At 32.3% G+C, this 21,863-nt stretch overlaps 1 protein-coding gene across 1 annotated transcript; it reads left to right on the forward strand.

Moving 5' to 3' along the window:
* The first annotated feature begins 9,054 nt into the window (after positions 1–9,054).
* LOC143397721 (killer cell lectin-like receptor subfamily E member 1) lies at positions 9,055–19,831 on the forward strand. Its single transcript, XM_076854122.1, has 7 exons — positions 9,055–9,232; positions 10,670–10,758; positions 16,290–16,394; positions 16,728–16,766; positions 17,291–17,439; positions 18,264–18,364; positions 19,646–19,831. Exons 2-7 carry the CDS (start codon positions 10,683–10,685, stop codon positions 19,779–19,781), a joined length of 606 nt encoding a protein of 201 aa, XP_076710237.1. The 5' UTR covers positions 9,055–9,232; positions 10,670–10,682; the 3' UTR covers positions 19,782–19,831.
* Positions 19,832–21,863: the final 2,032 nt, after the last annotated feature.

The raw sequence follows: 21,863 nt of genomic DNA on the forward strand, positions 1-21,863 counted from the left end.
TTTTTTGCTGTATTTTGGTTGTTTATACCATGCAGAGTATTTGCCTCTATAAAAGGTGAGTTGGCACAAACAACTCACATAAAGTTTTGTTGATAGACTCTTGTTGCTATCTGAGAAGCAGGTATCAATGATAAATTCCTTTAAATGTCTCTGTTCACAGAACTGACTTTGCTTTCATTCTCTTAGTCTATAGGTTGTTATAAATTAATGAAGAACTTCCTCGTGCTAAAGTGTATGGAGAAGGAAAAATAGGGAGAAGGAAAAGGAATATTTCTGGAGCATCTTTTCTCAAGCATACTATACTACTATTTTTATTTGGAGCTTAAGATTTTTAAGGATGATTTAAAAAGACTGAATTACCCTAAGCAACTCAGTAAGACCCTGTCTCTAAATAAAATATTTTAAAAAACAGCTGAGGATGTGGCTCGGTGGTTAACCTGGGTTCAAAAAAAAAAAAAAAAAGATAGCTAAAAATTTTAAAATATCTATCTGTTATTCTATATAACCTCATGGATCATGTATATCATGTATCAATTGCCCTCTCACTAATTAATCTTGAACCACACTGGTCTTAAGTGGATCTACATCAAGCTTTGTTCTAAGAGCTGTGCACATGCTTGCATGTTCTGTTGAATTATTCCTTCATTAGCTCTCTAAGGCCAGCTCATTCTCATACCTTGTCTTAATTTAAATGTTATAATCTCTAATCACCCAGTTAGAGATCATTGGTTCCTTTCATTCTTACTCTGAATCTCAAAACCTTTCATTTAATTTATAACATGAATTGGAGCTAGTATTATTTTTGTTGCTTTTTACTTAGATTTTGTAATTTCTTTTATTAGACATAATTTCCATGAAGCCCAAATCATTTCTATTTTTTACTCATTCAATAATTTCATCACTTAACAAATATTTATTGCTCATCTCCTATATATCAGATTCTAGGCTAGTAGACACACAAAAAGTATTTGTGTGTGTGATGATACACTTTTAGAAAGAACACTCTGAAAAATATATTCTGTATGTAAACTGAGAAATAAGTAGTAGATGTTCATACTCTTAGAATCTGAAAGAGATGATTTAATATGAATCTCAATGAGAAAGAAATTTGACATGATTAGTAAGAGATAATCAGAATCAAAAGAGAAAAATATCACTGACATAATGATGCCATTGTCCAGTTTAGAGTTGTGAAAACAGAGTTTTCAAGGCCAACATGCCTATCCTAAAACTCCTTTGTTTACAAACTAGAACTTTGAGCAAAATAGGTATACTGTCTGATTAGTTACTTCTTGACAAATGGGGCAATTAGATCCCTGATGCCATGAGGTGGTTGTGGGAATTAAATATACTAGTACATGGAAAGTACTTGGTACTTTGAAATGCACAAGAATTATCACTTTTGATATTATTTTTTCCACTCTTGATTGGATCCCTTTGCTGCATCTTATCTTTCTTAAAACATTTTGTGTTTTGCTCAGTGCCTTTTTTTTCTTTTCATTTCTTTCTTTCTTTCTTTCTTTTTTTTTTTTTTTTTTTTTTTTGTATTGGGGGTAGGGGCTTGGTTTCACCATAGTAATATGCTTTAGAAGAAAATCATCACAGGTAGACTCTCCAACAAAAATAAATAAAGAGAAAAATGGGAGATACACACCAATTTTAATTTCTTATTCAACTCTGCATTTGATTTGTTCTCTAAAATGCTGATCCTGATATTTGCAGTTGTAGTTGGATTCTCAATACCAGGTTGATTTTATTTTACTAGTATGGGATAAGTTTTTAATTTTTATTTTTCACAGTAACAATAACCAAATCATTCAGAAATATTAACCAAAATACATTACTCAAACCATTTTCAAAGAAGATTCGGGGCTCAGTTGGAAGACTCTTTAATAAAACAACCTCTTCTGATACTGTTAGAGCTCTATTCTGGACCAGGGTGTCTAACTGCGTACACATACTTGATTTACCTCCAGTTTGGACATAAACAAGAAAACATATTAAATTTTTCCTTCCCCCTCTCCAATTCAAAACAATTATTCACCACTATCTGCTTGATAATGGGTTGTTTGCAAAATCCAAAAGCAAAAGAACGCAATGCAGAAATCTTCTTGAGATATTGATTTCAATCCCTTAGATACCTACCCAAAAGTGAGATTGTTGGATTGTATGATAAGTCTATTTTTAGTTTTTCATACTGTTTTCCACAGTGACTATGCTAATTTATATTCTTTCCAACAGTGTAAAAATTCTTCCTTTTCTTCACATCCCCATCAACATATTTTATCTTTTGGATAATAGCATTCTAACAGGTGTGGTTATATTTCATGTGGTTTCAATTTGCATACTCCTGATGATTGGTGATGATGAACATTTTTTCATATACCTGTTGTCATCTGTATGTCTTTTTTTGCAGCATTATTCACAATAGCTAAGATCTGGAAGCAATCTAAGTGTCCATCAACAGATTAATAGAAAAAGAAAATGCAATATGTGTGTGCATGTGTGTGTGTGTGTGTGTGTAATTCACATACCCCTTCTCCTAGTTAAATGCCTCATTTTATACACACACACACACACACACACACACACATATAAACACACACACACATACACACACAATGGAATAATATTCAGCTTTAGAAAAAGGAAAATCTGTTACTTGTGACAATATGGACAAACCTGGAAAACATTATGCTAAGTGAAATAAGCAAAGCACAGAAAGACAGATACTGCATGATGTTATTTTATCTGTGGAACCTAGACAAGTTGAACTCATAGAATGAAGGTAGAATGATTGTCGCCAGGGACTGTGAGTGGTAGGAAATGAGAAGGTTATGGTCAAAGAGCATAAAATTTCAGATTTTATCTGTAGAAAATGTTTAGAGGTCTATTGAACCAGAAATGAGTATGAAGACGTTGAATATGTTAATTATATTGATTTAATCATTTCATGATATGTGTGTATATGTATGTATAACAAAACACCATATTGAAACCCTAAAATATATATAACATTTTTTTGTCAGCTTAAAATGTGAAAACAAACCAACCACAAGAGAAGATATGAAACAATAAGAAAAATCTGGATATTATTATTTTCCATCAGTGTTAGACCCTGACTGATAATTTTACAAAATGGGGCTCTAACTAGGAGAAAGGGGTGTGTGAATTAAAGATGTCGTAATATGGAATATTAATCTTGCCAGGGATTCTCACTGAAAGAAGTCTTTATTCCCCATAGTAGAGAAGAATAAAAACAATACGATTTCAAAATACAATAATTTGTGTCACTTTTAGTGTATATATGACTAATTAATAAATGTGTGTGGGAGTAAAATGAGGTGTTAATACCTTGGCATACCTTCAAGGAGCTACTGCTGTGGTTGCCTGCATATGTGGTTGGAAACCATTGTTCTATGGTGAGTTGTTGACGCCTTGGGTTTCTTATTCTGAAATAGCCAAAGACTTATAGCAAATAGGTCACTCTTTGTTGGCCAAAGCTCGGGCAGCTTTATTAAGGACCAGCGAAATGGTTCTGAAGCTCCTAGCAAGGGAATATAAGAGAAAATTTCTACATCATAAAACTCTGTGGTCTTTGATTCTGCTATTGAAACTTAAACATCAAAGGAAAGAGATAAGGGCAGACAAGTAAATGTCTGAACAAAGATCAGGGGACAATTTATGACAGAGAACTAGAGATCAGTGATCAAATCTGTAGTTACATATTAGGTTCAAGAACAGTCAAACCATCATTTGTAACCAATACCCTTATTCACCCACCGTCAATCAGTTTATGACATATCAAGCTCTAGAAACCAAAACCAGATATAGTCAGAAATAAAATGAGAAAAGGTCTCATTAACCATGAAACTCAATTTAACTGAAGGAACCCATATTCCTTTGACAGAGTAATAATTCAGTTTTAACTTCATTTAAATATAACATGGTGATATTAATCATCCTTGATGTTTATTGTGTGGCAGAATTTTTGTTAAACATTTGCACGAATTAGTTCATATAACCATTTTTATAATGCAGTGAGTAAATCTTATCACTGCCTACATTTACAAGTAAGGCCACTGAGGATTGTCAACTAATGTACTCAGTTTCACCTAGCCAGCAATTGGAAAAGCTAACTGCCTAAGAGGTTTACCCCAAACCAGGTAAATAAACATAGAGCAATATGCATAATTATATGAAAATATAATTTCTTTTTACCTCAATTATTCCAGTAGTATTATAACTCTCTGTTTGAATTTATCTATATAAACAAGTATGAATGCATTGCATGTACATTGATTATTCCATCAGTAGATTCTGTACATGTGCTTATCTGTGTTCTATCTGTCCTCATGGAGCCAAAAATATAGATTTTGATGTCTGTTTAAACATGTTAATTTTCACTGCAACAAAAATAGTTCAGGGAGTTTTATTATGCTTTTTTATGTGCCTTAAAAATTTCCTAGTTTTTCTCTTGCCATGTTTTCTGTACCATAAGGAACACATATTTATTTTAGCACTAACCATCTCTTCCTTTATATATTTAAGAATTTATGATACTTTTTAAACCTAATACCTAAAACTTTCTTGGACAGACTTAATGTAGTATTTTGCATATTTTTTAGATTTATAATACTTATTCATTATTCTTTTTTTTTATTCTTTGCTTCACCTTCACATTGTCTTTCTTTTATCGGTTTCAATGAATCTAAGGTATGTTGTTTTCACATTTTAACATCTATGATATCAGGATACATCTTAAAATATACGGAGTCTTACCATTACTGTTGGCTAAGAGGCAGTTGCGATCTGCTTATTTCTGACTTTGATTCTGACTGGTGACAGTGACAATGCAGAGTACTAATAAAGATAGTGTACATTATTGTTCCTTCATGTTTGAGTCAACAGATGATTTTAGTATCATTAGCAAATGGAATAGAATTTTCTAATCTTGTATTTTCTCTTAAAATTTCTACAATCTTTTCTTTTTCTACAAGACTTTCAAAGACAACTTCTATAGAACTTTCACAGAGCAAATAATATCCAGCATAGAATTTCACTAATGAGCATCAGAAGTTAGAGACATTAGGGGATACTTTTCTAAGAAATATTATGTGGCCATTGTTCTTAATGGCACAGAGGGCAGTATTGTGTCAAAACAATTCTGATGACAGTACATGTTGTTTACTGACATTTATAAACTTCAGATTTTTTAATATGTGTTTTGTATGAAATTATATTTAAATATACTTTCTTATTGATGGTTGTACATTTTTTTTCATTTGAACCATGTGCTTAGTTGGAACATCATTATCTATTACTATAGATTTTAACTCTTTCACACCTGAAAATACCATTTTTGTGTTTCATTTGCATCTACAATTATATCATATATAATAAATTATACATGACTGACAAAATATACTTTATCTAGCCATGAACAATGTGCATGTGTTTTCAAGTATGGGACCATTGGTATCAGCATAAAATTGGGAAAGATTTTAAATTAGGCATTAAGATAGGAAAGGGGAGTTGGTATTATCCCTTGTATTACACAATTGAGGAAGTCTTTGATTCTGCTATATCATGAGGACTTTACTTCGTGAGATATTTTCTGAAAGAAAAAAAATTACAAAACTAAACCAAAAAATAAAAAAAGTTTTGAATTAGAAACAAAAAGCCCAATAATAGTAGTTAACATGTTTTCTCATTTAATCTCTAGAAGAATTTTTTGGTGAGAATACTTTTATTCTCTTTATGTTTACAGATTAAGAAATAACATTATAGAGTTAAGCTGGACTAAGATGGCAAAAATTATAAATGGCACAGTTGAACTAATATACTGACTTAATGTGATACCAAACATATGCTTTTAGCCATAATGTCAAAATGTCTCCAACAAAATTAAAGGAATTCTTTAGAAGCAGTGTACAAAATCTTGGGCAATTCATTAATTTTTTAAAAATTTGTTGAGAAGCAACCTTGACAAATCTTGACAAGAAAAAGTGTGAAATTATTTCACACTTGACTTTTTCCAAAGCATAACAAGTTTCTTCTCACATTCACCACACATTTGCAGTGAAGATGACCTGAGGGCTGTGGTTATACCTTTCATGCAGGAAAAGTCCGTTTAGTTTGAACTTGTCAAGCCCAGGGATGGAAGAAGGTCAAGGCAGCTTGTAATATGTTTCTTAACTCAACTGCTCCCTTTGTAGTTTTGTCTCAGTACAAAGGAGATGCCATCACTCTGGCTTTGTAGATCTCAACTTTAAGGAAGTGAGTAGTGTCGTCCTTCTGTTTGCTGTAAGGCAGACTAACTTTGATGATATATATATATATATATATATATATATATATATATATATATATATCTTGTCTACCATGCTAAGATTCCTCAGGAATTAAATTGTCCTGTGTTCCTGTCTTTATACCTGTTCTGGTGCATTAGGCTGTCAACCTAATAAGAAGCATTTACATCTCAAGTTCTCTCTCATTGAATCTTAAGATGGTGGTGGTAACTTTTTTGCTTTCTCTTTTTGGGGAGAGTACGCTAATGAATGGGGTTGGAAACTAGGAAAGGATGAGCAAAAGAAAAAGCTCCCCTGGGTTGTTTTGCTTACAAACATCTGACAAACTAACAGCCTCCAGAGCCTTTCAGAAATTCATACCATTTCCATTAAAGATCCTGCCCTGTCAATTGCAGCAGCATGGATGGAACTGAAGGTCATTATGTTAAATGAAATAAGACACGTGGAAAGACAAATGCCACATATTCTCATTTGTGAAAACTAAAAAGAATCACGTAGACGAATGGAATAAAACTGTTCATAGAGTCCAAGAAATGAAGAGGGGGATTGTGGAGGGAAAGAAGTTCAAAAAGGGGCACCACAACACAGAGAGAAGGAATTCTGTTTTTCTGTAGCATAGAAGGGCACCTATTGATTTAAATAATCTATACTTCCAAATGACTAGAAAAGATGAAACTCCCAACACATGAAAATGTTTAATGTTTGAAGAGATGGAAGTGCTTATTACCTTAATTTGATTATTATATATTGTGTACATGTATTGAGTTACCAAAATGTATGCTAAGGCCCAGTGTGGTAGTGCATGCCTGTGATCCCAGGGACTCAGGAGGCTGAGATAGGTGAATTGTGAGTTCAAAGCCAGCCTCAGCAATTTAGTGAAGTACTAAGCAACTCAGTGAGACCCTGTCTCTAAATAAAATACAAAATGGGGCTGGGGATGTGGCTCAATGATCCAGTACCCCTGGGTTTAATCCCGAGTTCAAAAAAGAAAATGTACATTAAGATGCACAAATATTATGTCTCAAAAAAATAATTTTACTATCTTGATTTGTCCATCTGGGATCTGTAACTAGATAAAGAGAAAGGAATATTTGCTCCTGAGTCACTTTATCTCAAACTTGCCTTTTGACATACATAAAGTTTGGTTATTAATAAATATCAGTTAATTTTGAAACAGTCTGTATTTTTACTTTGTTTTTGCAATATCCTTCTGATTATTAACTTCCATTATATGTTGAGGCAAATTAGTGCAAAGTAGTCTCAAAAACAGATAATGAATTGAAAAGAATTATTTATCAGGGTAATGTAAATGGTCTTAGGTCTATATCAGATGCTTTAGTTTATATTACTGAATGTCTCCAAAGGCCTGTGTATTAAAGATCTGATCCCTGGCTTGGTATAATTGGCTGGTAGTGGAGACTTCAAGAAGTGAGGTCTTAAGAAAAGTGTTAGGTCTTGGTAGTATGCCCTCAAAGGAGATAGAAGGACTCTAGTGCTTTCTCTCCCTGCCTATCACCATGAGGTTAATATATTTTTGCTCCACTAAATGCCTCTTCCTCATCATTATGTACCTTCTCACCTCAGCCCCCAAAGTGATGGAGCCAATGAACCATGGACTGAAACGTCTAAAAAATGTTAAAAAAAAAAAAAAAAACTTTCTTCTTTGCAGGATTATTTTTCTCAGGTATTTTGATACAGTAAAGAAAAGCTAACACACTGGGAGAAAGTCTTATAAAGAAAGGATCATTGAAAGAGCTTTAACTGAACTCACAGTTACAAGTGCCATGTTTCATTAAGTTACTATCATCAAAACCTTATTTAATATGATAAAAAGTTTGTATTTGGGATCTCTAGCACCCCATAAACCTGAGTTTAAATATAGTACCTCTTAATCCTTACCACCAATGTATTCATAGAAATAAGATGTGGAGAAAGATTATTAATTCTTATGACTTGAGATTTTGGTAATAGTTTAAAAGGCAACAGAGTATGAGTTTTGATCAAAATAAACAAAACACTTCCAAACAACAAATTTTTACATTTATTTTGCTATTTTAAGAAAACTACATATGGCCCAAAGAGCCTCTGCATATTAGAACATTATGAAACTATTCTAAGAATGGTGATTACCTTTCTTACTTCTCATAACTATTGTACTGTTTCTGAATGTCATTAATAATAAGTGTTTTTTCCTTTGGTTTTGTTTATATACCTAATATATCTCTTGTATAATCACATTTAATTTATTTATTGGGTCATTTTTATAAGTTTATATGTATGTGTACAAATAATACCATTCATATTTTTAGGGGGAAAGTATATAATACACTGGACAAATGTGAGTTTTTTTCAGAACCATAACAGAGAAAAATAAAAATGAGAATATAAAGTGTGCATCAGTAAGAAAGAAAGAGCAAAGTCAGCAATATGTTTCTATGATTGAGCCACATACATCTTCTTATAATCTTTCTTTCAAAATACAAAAATTAAGGGTTTATTAATGATGTATTTGTCCTAATTATGCAGAGACAACATACCTGTTTTTTAGTAAACAAATACTATTCCTGAAAGTTGCAGCAAATTAATTTGCTGTTTTGTAGATTATTGAAGTGAATAGACTTACTCTGGTTACTGTAATTGAAAAGACACCACATTCTCCAATCATAAGAAATTAATTTCTCTACGCTTATCATGGCTTGAAATGAAATACATTACTTTGCTTGGCTTCCAGGCAGTGCTCTCACCTATATTGTGCTTGTGAAGTTCCTGTAGTTAACCATGAAATGTGACACAACAAGCACGTTTTTTTCTATTGGGATTGACAGTTTCTATTTCTGCTCTAATTTACCAGGTCCTGCCTCCTCACTTTCCCACATATTAAATTTTTAGTTCAATTTTCTGAAATTTTCTCCTCATTTCAGGTATGTTTAACCTTTTCTACTTCATTCATAATTTTCCCTCCTTCAACTTTTAAAACAAACAATTACTAGGAAATTTTTAGGAGAGACTTTGTATGTTTTTAGACATTTTAACTTTAAAAACTGCAGTTTATTTTCTGGCTTCAAGTTATCAAAGTTTTGCTTTCTTTGACTCTTTTCTTCCCAATCTTTGCTGCATGTCTAGTAGTTTTTCTTAGTAAAAGCTTGGAAAGTTGAGTCAGATATTATTATTATTATTATTATTATTATTATTATTATTATTATTTCTTTTTGTAACCACTGAGCCAAATCTCCAGCTCTTTTTTAAAATATTTTATTTAGAGGCAGGGTCAAAGTTTCTTAGGGCCTCCCTAAATTGCTGAGGCTGGCTTTGAACTCAAGATCTTTCTGCCTCAGCCTCCCATCACACCTGGCAAGTAAGGTATTTTAAAGTCTGACAAATAATAGACTTTGTCCTGATCAGTGCTTTGCCAGTTTTGATGCCGAAAACCAATTTTAATAAATATTTATAACCAAAAATCCTTCAAACTTTGAAACTTATATGTTTTGGTATTTAATCTGTCTTAATTACTTTTTTATAATTAAATTCCTTATTTACTTATTCAAAATAAAGAAGATTTTTATAAAATAAAGAAATAAACTAGTAAATCAACAGACTGTATACATCAATAGGGTATATGTTATGTTGTGCATGTATGAATGTCACAATGAATCTCTCTAGTATGTTTAATTGTAACGCACTAATAAAAAAAATTTTTAAAAAAGACTAAACATGTAGTTATCCCACAACCCGTGAATTTCATTTCTGGGCATTTATCTGTATTAAGAATTGTAATGCAAAAAAAAAGAGTACATGTATAATGGCATAATTTGGTGTGAACATACTTTATATACAGAGTTACAAAAATTTGTGCTGTATATGTGTAATAAGGAGTGTAATGCATTCCACTATTGTGGTGTATTTAAAAAATAAATAAATAAACAGCAACAAAAAAGAAAAATAAAAAAATAATATATACATAAATTACATAAAAAATCAACACATTAAAATAATATGAAAGAAAGATGTTTTGTCCAATATTTATTAATTATGAAATGCAAATATAAACCTCATGCTTTAATCATAAATTGTGAAATGTTTACTAGGGAGTACAAATAATAAAATTAATGGTTTTATTTTATTTAAATTACAATGATGCTAGAGAGAGATAGGCTTAGAATTTTTGGAAATAAAATCATTGCAGATCTATAATTGTGTTTTCAATCCTTTGTTAATGGCATTAATTTTATCTATAAAAAGTAATAGGCATATCTATTCTTCAACACAAATATTAAAAAATATCTCCCCCTGTTTTTATTATAAGATACCTTTCCAAATTATAGAGTGACATATCAATATTTGCACTCTTTATTTCACAGTTATTTTTCCTATATGAAAATGAATGAGGAGCCTACAACTTTTACTACGCTGAATGAGAATTATCAGCAGAAACACACAATGAAAAAAGGTATGAAGACTAAATTAAGTTTGACAAATTGCCATTCATCAGGAAAAAGGTAAAAGACCAGAAACTTTATTAAAAAAACACAATAACATGGCAAGCAATATCATTAGCAAAGGTAAAATATTATATTTAATAAACATATACAGAATGAAAATTATGTAGTAATCTGTGTAATGTATTGGGGAGATACAAAAATATAGCAAAAAATTTTTCCAAATCTAATTAGGAAATGCAAGTAAAATATTGAGTATTGACAATGTAGATTATGACAAAGGCCAAATGGTCAATATTATAAATAAATTGAAAGGTAATCTGTATAGTTTAGACATTTCATTGCTTAGGTGAGAGTTCCTTTAGACATAAATGGAAGGATAAAATTTGAATAAGTCAAAAAAGTTGGAAATTCTCTTGCTACAGACTTCAAGGTGTCAAAGTGTGGAAAAAATCATGGGGCACAGCTGCTTGAGAGGCTGAACTTAAGTAGTTTTGAGGCCTGAGAATTTTATTGTGCAAGAAGTCAACATATAATTGGACTGGATTGACTTCTGTGTCAGAGGGTGGAATACAACTGATACTTGATTGTTCCATATTCCTGAAACAAATAAAGGACACACGTATTTATTTCAAATTTGGATCGCAAATTGCATATAGCAACAACAAAATTAACCCCTATTTAAGATTTAATGCAGCTAATGTAATGGGAAGTTGCATTTAAGTCTTGTTTCTGGAACTCTGCATCTAACTGCAGCCAGCTTATGTTTTTCAGACCTAATGATCTGGGAAAGATATGAAGGATTAGAAGTAAGCTGGCAAGCTTTTGAAATAGTAGAAGCCAATTTCTTGTGGCTATAAAAATTAGGTTGCCAAGATTTCCTTGGATTATTTTTTACAAAAACATACGCACGTTTTGCGTGAGTTTTTGGTAATAAAATTCAAAGTGTTTAGCTTTTAAGGGAAAAAAAGCATAATTTATAGTTATTTGTTGATTGAATAAAACATGTTTATTAAAGAAAATGTTAAAAGTAGAGTAAACATTTTAGAAGTCCCCTATGATACTGTTTTCTGCTTATAAGGATTTGGAGTGTATAATTTAATATTCTGTATATGTTACTTTCCACATTAAGTAGAAATATAAAGAAACTTTTCATATACAAAACTTTTTCATGTACTGTATGACTTTATTTATATCAAGTTCAAATCAAGCAAAATTATTTAGTGGCAATGGAAATAAGGATAATGGTTACATTTTGACCCTATGGATGCTGATAATATTCTGTTTCGAATAGAATTGTAGTTGTACAATTATATGCTTATGATAGAGTCATATTTTGTGTCTTCTAAACTTCATATATTCATTAAGAAAAAGAAAGAAAATAAAGTATAAATTTTGTATAGCTGTGTGTGTGTGTGTGTGTGTGTGTGTGTGTGTGTGTGAGTCCTTTATTATATTTTAACACTTTTATGTATTAGGGTCTATCTCTGGGACATCTTTTTCAATTCTTTCACTTTAAAAATCAATCTTGTTAATTAAGTCTATTTGCTGTTAATCAAAAGTAGAATGAGACCTTTAATTAAGTTTCAGAATTCTATTATTTTTACTTGCCTATTTTCCAAACTACTATAGACTACTAAATCAAGTTCTAAAAATTCTGTTTCATTTTTTAATATTGTGTTTTATTTACTCATATAATTTGAGAATAACTGAAATGTTTATAGTAATTTTTCTAGTTATAAAATTTGTTATAAAAATTGTTTTTATCTGGCTTTTTATTAAATTATTTTTATGTATCACAGATCAGGTTGCTGTGTTTCTACCTTGTGGCAAGATTAAGGGCCATTTCTCAAATTCCTAAATTTGAATGCTTAAATATGTGGTCCTTGCGTGGCTGCTCTGAATCCTGATGGAAACACATAGGAGATGCAGCCTCAAGGAGATGCCAGGAAAGAATACCTTCAATTTTCCATCCTAAATAATTTGGTAAAAAAAAAAATAATCATGCCAAGTCATAAATATCTAGCTAGTTTGGTTAAACTTGTATGCCAAGATGCTTCCTTCATCTAAAGTCCTACTTTGTTTCATGCTTAGTTCTCCAAAGATGGGGATATTCTCAATGAGGAGTACCTTTAAGTTCTTGCTTTCTGCCATGACAGAGAAGAAAGTGAAGTAAGTGATTCAATAGGAATTCCAGTAGTTTAAAATCTACAGAGATTATCAACCCAAGAAAATCTCAAGGAAAATGAAACAAGCTTTTGACATTTTACCTACATAGAAACTCCATTTTTTTTAGTCTTTTGATCTTTGTTCATTTTCCATAAGGACAGATGGCATAATGGTGAATATCTGAAAAAAGAATTAAGGTGACAAAAAAATAGGAGAATTTGACAAAAATAAAATAATTGTCAAATGCGTTGGAGAATCAAGGTGAAGATTCAGATTTTAGATGTGAATGAGCACTAGCTGTTCAACATATTTCATCAGGTATTTGCAATACAGATGCAGGAAGAGGGATACTAGAATTCAGTTCTTAAGGGTTAACTTAGCAAATGTTGTAGAAAATAAGGACTCAGTGGAGGCTGCATCTCATACTTGTGTCCCTGTTCCTGGGTATTATCCTTCATTACACATTGTACACTTTCATATATGTTCACTGAGTTAAGGAAAGGAGGAAGTGTGGAAGGAAAAAATAAATAAGTGATACTTATTCAACTTCCTAATTTAGAATGTAGCCATTTTTACTTTTTAATTTTTTTATTATTTAATATATGACAGCAGAATGCCTTACAATTCTTATTACACATATAGAGCATAATTTTTCATATCTCTGGTTGTATACAAAGTATATTCACACCAATACATGTACTTTGGATAAAATGATCATCACATTCCACCATCATTTATAACCCTATCCCCCTGCCTTTCCTCCACCCCCTTTTCCCTATCTAGAGTTTGTCTATTCCTCCCATGCTCCCTCTCCATATCCCACTATGAATCAGCCTCCCTATATCAAAGAAAACATTTGGCATTTGTTTTTTTGGGGATTGGCTAACTTCACTTAGCATTATCTTTTCCAACGCCAACCATTTACCTAAAAATGCCATGATTTTATTCTCTTTTAGTGCTGAGTAATATTCCATTGTGTATATATCATCTATTGAAGGGCATCTAGGTTGGTTCCACAGTTTAGCTATTGTGAACTGTGCTGCTATAAACATTGAAGTGGCTGTATCCCTGTAGTATGCTGTTTTTAAGTCCTTTGGGTATAGACCCAGGAGAGGGATAGTGGATCAAATGGTGGTTCCATTCCCAATTTTCCAAGGAATCTTCCATACTACTTTCCATATAGGCTGCACCAATTTGCAATCCCAGAAGCAGTGTATGAGTGTACCTTTTTTCCCACATCCTCTCTAACACTTATTGTTGTTTGTCTTCATAATAGCCATTCTGACTGGAGTGAGATGAAATCTTAGAGTGATTTTGATTTGCATTTTTCTAATTGCTAGCGATGATGAACATTTTTTCATATATTTGTTGACTGATTGTATATCATCTTCTGAGAAGTGTCTGTTTAGGTCCTTGGCTCATTTATTGATTGGGTTATTTGTTTTTTTTTTTTTTTTTTTTTTTTTTTGTGTGTGTGTGTGTGTGTGTGCTTAGCTTTTTGAGTTCTTTAAATATCCTAGAGATGAGTCCTCTATCTGATGTGTGAGGGGTAAAGATTTGCTCCCAAGATGTAGGCTCACAGATTGTTTCTTTTGCTAAGAAGAAACTTTTTAGTTTGAGTCCATCAAGAATTAAAATCAAGAACCACTTTTACTTTTTGTATAGGAAAGAACTTAGTGCTTAAATGAATCATTTCTCATTTTGGTTTCATAAAGTTTTCTTGCTCAGTTTTTTTTTTTTTCCTTTTTTTAGGTGCAGAGGAATAATAAAGAGGAGTATTTGGAGCTAGAATTTATGAATTTAAGGACTGTACTCTGCCATTAATTTTTTTGCTTCCATTATTTTATTATATAAATTGTGAATTATTTGCTCATATCTTGTTTTGATATTTATATTTCTTTTATTGATTGCTTGCCGGTGTCCAGCCCTAACAGGGTCCAGGGAGTCCTGAAGGATGAGTGGCGTTGGCGAAAAGATGAGAGAGGAGTCGTTTCATTGGAGCAATCTCCAGAGAGAGAGAGCTCTAAAGCAACTTTCTCTTGGTCATCTTTTATTACAATTTTTCTCATCATTATAGATTCAGAATATGTCATTGATTGTAGAATTTCAAAACTTTGCCAAGACATAACGTTTCCTTAACCATAATTAGGGGTATAGAAAAATGTAACATCAATTTACAGTTTTCCAGGATGTGACTTTTAATTATCAATCATTAATAAAATACATCACTAATTTACATTTTTTCAAATTTTCCCAAGATGTACTATTAACTAATACCAAACTACGTAACCAGACTCTAAGTCTCCTAACCTATCATTAACCTTTAAGTTTTAAAGTACACCTGCACTTTTATTTCTAATCTAAAATTCCCATCTAAAAAAGTCCCTTTAAGTCTTACACTTAAAATATCCTAAAGTTTATAAGCCATTCTTAAAACATATCAGAAACCCATACAGCTAAAAACTTAAGAATTCTAAACCCAAGAATCTAAATAGAATAATATTTCTAACATTATTCTAAAAATATGTCTTATAAAGCTACTTTAATTAATTCCTAAATTTATTCTCATAAAACTGGTTGAGCTACTTTCTCAAAGAGTTTCTTTGTTTCTCACTCAAGGTGCACTAGTTCTTATATCTTTATAATCTTTCTCAATAAAAAGTAAGTTCTAAACATCAGTTCACTTTCCACCAATATTAAGTATGCTCATCATAAATCCCTATGTGAAGTAAAAGAGGGTTTATAGAAATGAAAAGAATGTATCCTTATATGTCTTGACTTTCCTAAGTGTATAACATAATTTTCCTTAATCAAGAATGAAACTACGTATGGTGGGTTTTCTATAATGATTAGGTTTTCTAAAAGGCCGGAAATATGGGCTTGGGTTCTAGTTGATATTAATCAATGTGGTGCCTAAAATTCTCGTGACCTTTTGCAGAATGATTGCTGTCCATTATCAATTTTGTCCTCAATGTGCTGAGATAGTAGAGCAGCTTTCTACTTTATCCTTGACATGCTGAGGGGTAGTAGAACAGCCTTCAAGGCATGAACTACCTGTTATGTTCTAGCCATCTGAAATTTAATTTGGTTTGGCATTTAACATACTCATGCCTCCTGTCAAGAACATGAGCATGAAAATGAAAAGTCCCAATTACATAAAAAAGGGTCTCATGGTTTCGGTTTCCCATCAACCAGCATGGCTTTGCCAGCATTCATCCTCACTGTGGCCTTGTCAAGACAGTGGGAGAGCGGCTTTGCCAGCACTTATTTTCACTATGACCTTGTCAAGACAGTGAGAGAGGGGGGTCGCCTTCACCAATTGCTCAGCACTGTTTTTATATCAAGAGTCTGCATCTGATTTTGTTTCTTCTAGGGGGTTGCTCACCTTTTCCATGGAGGCTTATTTCTTGTGTGCTTGGTGTCATGTTCCTTCTCCTGATGGTTGCAGCCATTGCAGTGGCTTTTTTTACTGCAAACTGTGAGTAACCAGAGAGTCCTCTAAATTGTCTTCCCTTGGAAGCATTATTTCTTTCATATAATATGATAAGCAGAAACTAGGTTCACAATGTTACCTCATCAAAATTCCACCTTGACTGGGGTGGTAGTTCAGTGGTAGAGCATTTTCCTGGGATGTGCCAGGCCTTCCTTAGGCTCAATTCCCAGCATCAAGGGAGGGGGGGAAACAAAAAACTTACCTTTAAATTTTCTTTAAAATTTCTGACTTATGCTTATAGAATATAGACTTTTATTATTTCATTTTGATGTATTAATTTAAAGGAAGATTTAATTATGATATTGACTATTTTTGTAGCATTTTCTGAAAGAACATCTTCCTCAATGCAACAAAAAGGTAGGCAATGATTTTATAGCTTGACTTCTTATACTGATTTAAGAAGAAAATACTTTTATTATTTGTATTATTTCTATAAACATAGAGCCTTTATAGCAAGGTACTACAATATGGACTTACAGAAGTTATAAAATATAGTCCCCAAACAACTTTATGAGATAGAGTTTTATGTAACTTTCAAATAAATTCATTTGAGAAATTCTTGTGAGATCTCATAAGTTTATAGGGTCATAAAATTAAATAACATAAGAACAAAATTTTGAAAAGGCAGAATTTATGTTGAAAGGTCAAAATTTCAGCCAAAAAAAATTAATCTGGTGATGTAACATGAAGGTATTTCAGTTTCTAAATGCTATAATGACATAGAGGTAAGAAAACTAATGGTTCAGCTATTTTTATCATCTTTACGTAAGATTCCTATGCTATCATAAAGTGTATATTTATAAGGTGTGTTTTTAACAAATAGTAAACAAAATCAGAGTTTGTGTATCTTCTCAGTGCAATGACAAAGAATCTTTGCCTAGGACCTTGCTGTCATCCTTGTCCAAAGAATTGGGTCTGGTTCCGATGCAGTTGTTATTACTTCTCCAAGGAACAGTTATCTTGGAGGGAGAGTCAAAATGTCTGCTTATCTCTAAATTCCAGCCTCCTAAAGATAAACAGAGATGAGATGGTGAGTTTTTACCGAGTGTCATAATATGAGAGATATATGAGATTGATTAACTAGGTTGAACTGAGGAATCTTTAACATTTGCCCAAATTCAGCACTAGACCAATAGCTGAAGGATAATACTCATTTATCTTTTGTTTCCATTTTCACATGCAAAATATAGGTCTATGTGTTGGGTAAAAAGAGAAAAATATTTTGAAATAATATTTGATATTATCTTTATAAAAAGTTATAAATAATAAATCCAGAGAGAGCCAAATATTATAAGGAATATCTCAACCAAAGAAAAGGAACCTGGTATATCCCAGCACTAATAGGGTATAGCCTTTGTAGCTCCAAATCTAATACCATTGTGTGACCAGTACATCCGAATCTGGAACACTATGTGAGAAGATGGAGAATGGATCCTAACTCTAGCAATGTGCATCAGCATTGAAGTAAAGGTCCCATTGTGTCAGTTTTCCTAATAGAGAAGATCCTTTTTATTATGCACCCAAAGAGGTAGATAATGAGGGTAAAATTGATCTCCAAGAAATCTGTGATGGTTTTGTTCTTTTAAAAAGCTCACTCCTTTCTTATTCAAACCAACACTATTATTTTTACTCAAAAAAATTTATTTATTTTCTGTATCTCCCATAAAATGAGGATGTTGTGTTTTTCACTGCTACTCATCAGCATCTAAAATAGTCTTGTACTACAGGATACATTAATGATTTTGTGAGCTGGAGGAATTGAATAAATATACATATGATGTTGAATTTTTTTAAAGGTTCTTTCATGCAGTTGATGAAAAAATAATAATTTGTGTATTTTTTTCTTACCATCAGAATTTCTTCTCTTTGAACTCTTTCTTTTGGATTGGAGCCTACTATAATGAAAATTTCCATCAGTGGGTATGGGAAAATGATTCAGCTCTGCCCCCTTATTTGTAAGTATCTACCTGACATAAAGGGTTTATTTTAAGTATAATGTTTGCCTCAAGGAACTGCATTTATCAAAAAGAACATTAATGAAGGATACCTGGGCCTTAATTTCAAGGACATTTGAGGAACAGAGGAAAGAAACAGTGATTTGAAACCAATTATACAGAATTGTAGATTCTAGAAGTAACTAACATTTAATTTCTTAATCTGCTCTCCCTGAGAATCTTTCTTATAAACCACATTCGTTTTCTAGTGCTTCCATAACCAAGTACCACAGACTGGGTGGTATAAACAGAGGACACATATTCCCTCAGGGGCTGAGATCAAGATGTCAGCAGGTTGATTTCTTCTGAGATCTCTCTTCCTTGACTTTCAGATAGCCATCTTCTCCCTATATCTTTGCACTATGCCCAGGTTTCCTTCTCTTGTGACACTAGTCATATTGAATTAGGGCTCATCATAATTATTTCATTTTACATCACCCATTCAAAGACCCTATCTCCAAACTTTCTGAGGATCTGAACATTTGAGTTTTGGGGAAATGCAGTTCAATCCATAATACATTGCCCTCTGGCTCCCCAAACTTTCCATCTTTCTCATATGCAAAATACATTCTCAACAACTTCAAAGGTCTTAAATCATTTCAGCATCAACGTTAAGTCTACAATCTCATCTAACTCTCATCAAAATCAGAGCTGGTACATGACTCATTCTGTGGCAAAATTCCTCTCCTGCTGAGAATTTAGGAAACCAAATAATTTATTGTATCTTAGGACATAGGGGTGGGACAAATATAGGACAAATATTTCCATTCCAAAAGGAAAAATCAGACAGAATAAAGGGGCCATAATGAATCCCAAGTTAAGTCTGAAATTTATTAGGGAAAAGTCCATTAAATTTTAAGATTCAAGAATAATTCTTTTTGGTTCAGTGCAGTATCCTATCCTCTGCCCCCACCAGAATGGTGGCCGTGAACCCTTGACCCTCCATGGTGGTATCCTAGACTGATGTAGTTGAGGAGATGGCCCTTGCCTTTGAAACTGAGGCAGTTTCCCTTTCTCTGGAGTCAGGGAGAATATATCCCACTCCCTGGGCCTGTTCCTCTATAATCTATCAACTTTTCAATTTAATAAAATTATACTTATTTGTGCCACTAAGTGACAGAAATTAAATTTTGTTAAATTACATAAAATCATAATTTTAAAATTTGCATAAAACAAAAGTTGTATATTCCCTTTGAGATTGTATAGAATTCCATTATAACTGTGATATTTCTTCTGTTTTAGGTTTCAGCTTCTTGGACCTCAAATGCAACAAGCCTGTCTATCTTACAAATCAAAAGAAATTTATTTTTCTGAAACATGTAAAGAGAAACAAGGCTACATTTGTAAGAAGCACCTTATTTATCCTACAATGTCATAGGAGAGATGAAAGTTACTTTTTTTAATCCCATGTCCTGACAGCACTGCCAAGCTTTATAGATAAAATAATGTAAATTTATATCTTTGATATAATAAAAATGATATCTATATAAATACATTTCAGTGTCACTAAAGTATACTATAATTTTGTTGAGCAGATAGTTTTATTTACATGACTTTTCATGAAATAACACTGATAGCATTTAGGAGAGTATTCATTTTATGAAACTTATAATAAATGATTTCTGAATTAAACAGTGAGATAAGGTCCCTGAGATAAGGTTAGAATGTTGAATAGTAAAGATCCTATGTTATATATAGTTATATGATTGTCACTATCATTGTATATCATGTGTGTGTGTGTGTGTGTGTGCGTGTGTGTATGTGTGTGTACATACATGCATGGCCTATAAAATTATTAAAATTTAGTGTTTAGTAATAGCAAAGATTTTATATGGAAAGAAAAACTGTATGATTACAAAAGAAATAGAATGGTTTCATAAATTTTGCAGATTAGTTTTTCATCTTATTACAATATAAATGTCCAATTAGAGCAACAATCTTTTCAGATATCTCTAGGCACATGGAGATAACTAGAGACACAAGCACAAATTTGAGTGATACAGAAGGCTTTGGTTTAAAATCCCAATTGTAAAATTTCTATTTCTTTAAATTGTTCTGTTAGATAAGCATCTTTAAAAGATATGAAATAAACAACTATTTACTTCAATTTAATCATTTTGATAGTTTTAGAGTTACTAAAATAATAAGGATAACAATTTGGCACTTATGTTTTCTTCATTTCTCTAAACTTCTGTGGCTTCTATACATACTGACATAGTGGCCATCCTTCTTTGTTATTCCATAAGACTGGTAAAATTATATATATAACAGAAAATTATATATATAACAGAAAAAAATATGTATTTTACTAGTGCATCTATTCTACTTCAACAGAAATAATGTGATCAAGACAGAAGAATCAGATACTGTACTGAGGCTTAGTGCAAAGTATTAGCTATTTCCCCTTCACCATACCTAGTTTACTAGATATGGCAGTACTCAGAAGAAAATCCCAGGTAAAAAGGATCTCATGGAAAATAATTCTAGTATGTACCATCCAATCAATGCTTTATGGCCCTCATGTTATTTTTCTTTGACTTTTATTCTTCCTTCTTATTCTTTTGGTGGGTAAATATCATCATGGTTATGATTTTTGGTGGTGTCTCCTGTGGTCACACTTGCTGGAATGGTAACACAAATATTACAGCTAAAGCGATAGTGATTGGCCACATCCATACTTGTGAACTTTACTTTTGGTCCCCTTGTTTCCTCTCTGAGCTACATCTTCTGCTCCTTGGTCAGGTACAATGCTTTGATTCCCAATATCATTTGCAGTGGCATCTTGTTTGTCAAACATGATATTCCTTCTGCCCACTACCCTCTACTTTGTCCCCAAGATTATACAGTCACATCAAAGCTAGTGTAGGTGTGAACTTTTACTTTGAGTGGCAGTGACTCTGTGTTTGGAAATATTCTGTTGTGTACAGGGTGATGTGTCAGCCACACCTGTTATACATGTGGAGTATACTGAGCTGGCAACTGTGGTCTCACAGGAACAGTAGGCCAGGATCATATCAGAATCCAGAGATTTCCCCTAATCTCTGCACTTACTGTAACTAATAAATAATGGTCTCTGTTCCATAAGTATGTATATATGTGTGTGTATATACATATGTATGCTCATTTATTAATTTACCCCTTCATTTAATGCATTCACATATTCATTCTTTAAAAAATAATTACTTTGAAAGTCACTGGAGCTTAGCACAATTTGAAGATTATGAATATAAAAGAAAATAAGAAGGATCAAATCCTGGCTATCCTGTTACTTTTTCTGGCAGGTCTAACAGAGATAGATAACCACCAGACAAGCACTGTGGCAGAGTCAGTGTTCAATAGTATGTATGTATATTTTCCTTTTGTCTTCCCCTTTTCTAGACACATGGAGCTTTAGTGATAGAAATTCAATTTTGTTGAACAAAAGAGGCTGCAGCAATTTCTTAATTTGAGCATGCTTATG

This window comes from Callospermophilus lateralis, chromosome 4 (assembly GCF_048772815.1).
Source record: "Callospermophilus lateralis isolate mCalLat2 chromosome 4, mCalLat2.hap1, whole genome shotgun sequence".
Taxonomy (NCBI): Eukaryota; Metazoa; Chordata; class Mammalia; order Rodentia; family Sciuridae; genus Callospermophilus; species Callospermophilus lateralis.

Bases quoted from the DNA above. Each gene is read 5' to 3' on its own strand.
- LOC143397721 (XM_076854122.1), top strand. From the start codon at position 10,683: ATGAAAATGAATGAGGAGCCTACAACTTTTACTACGCTGAATGAGAAT. The intron at 10,759-16,289 runs GTATGAAGACTA...TGTTTCTTCTAG, and splicing joins GAAACACACAATGAAAAAAG to GGGGTTGCTCACCTTTTCCA. The intron at 18,365-19,645 runs GTAAGTATCTAC...CTTCTGTTTTAG, and splicing joins TCAGCTCTGCCCCCTTATTT to GTTTCAGCTTCTTGGACCTC.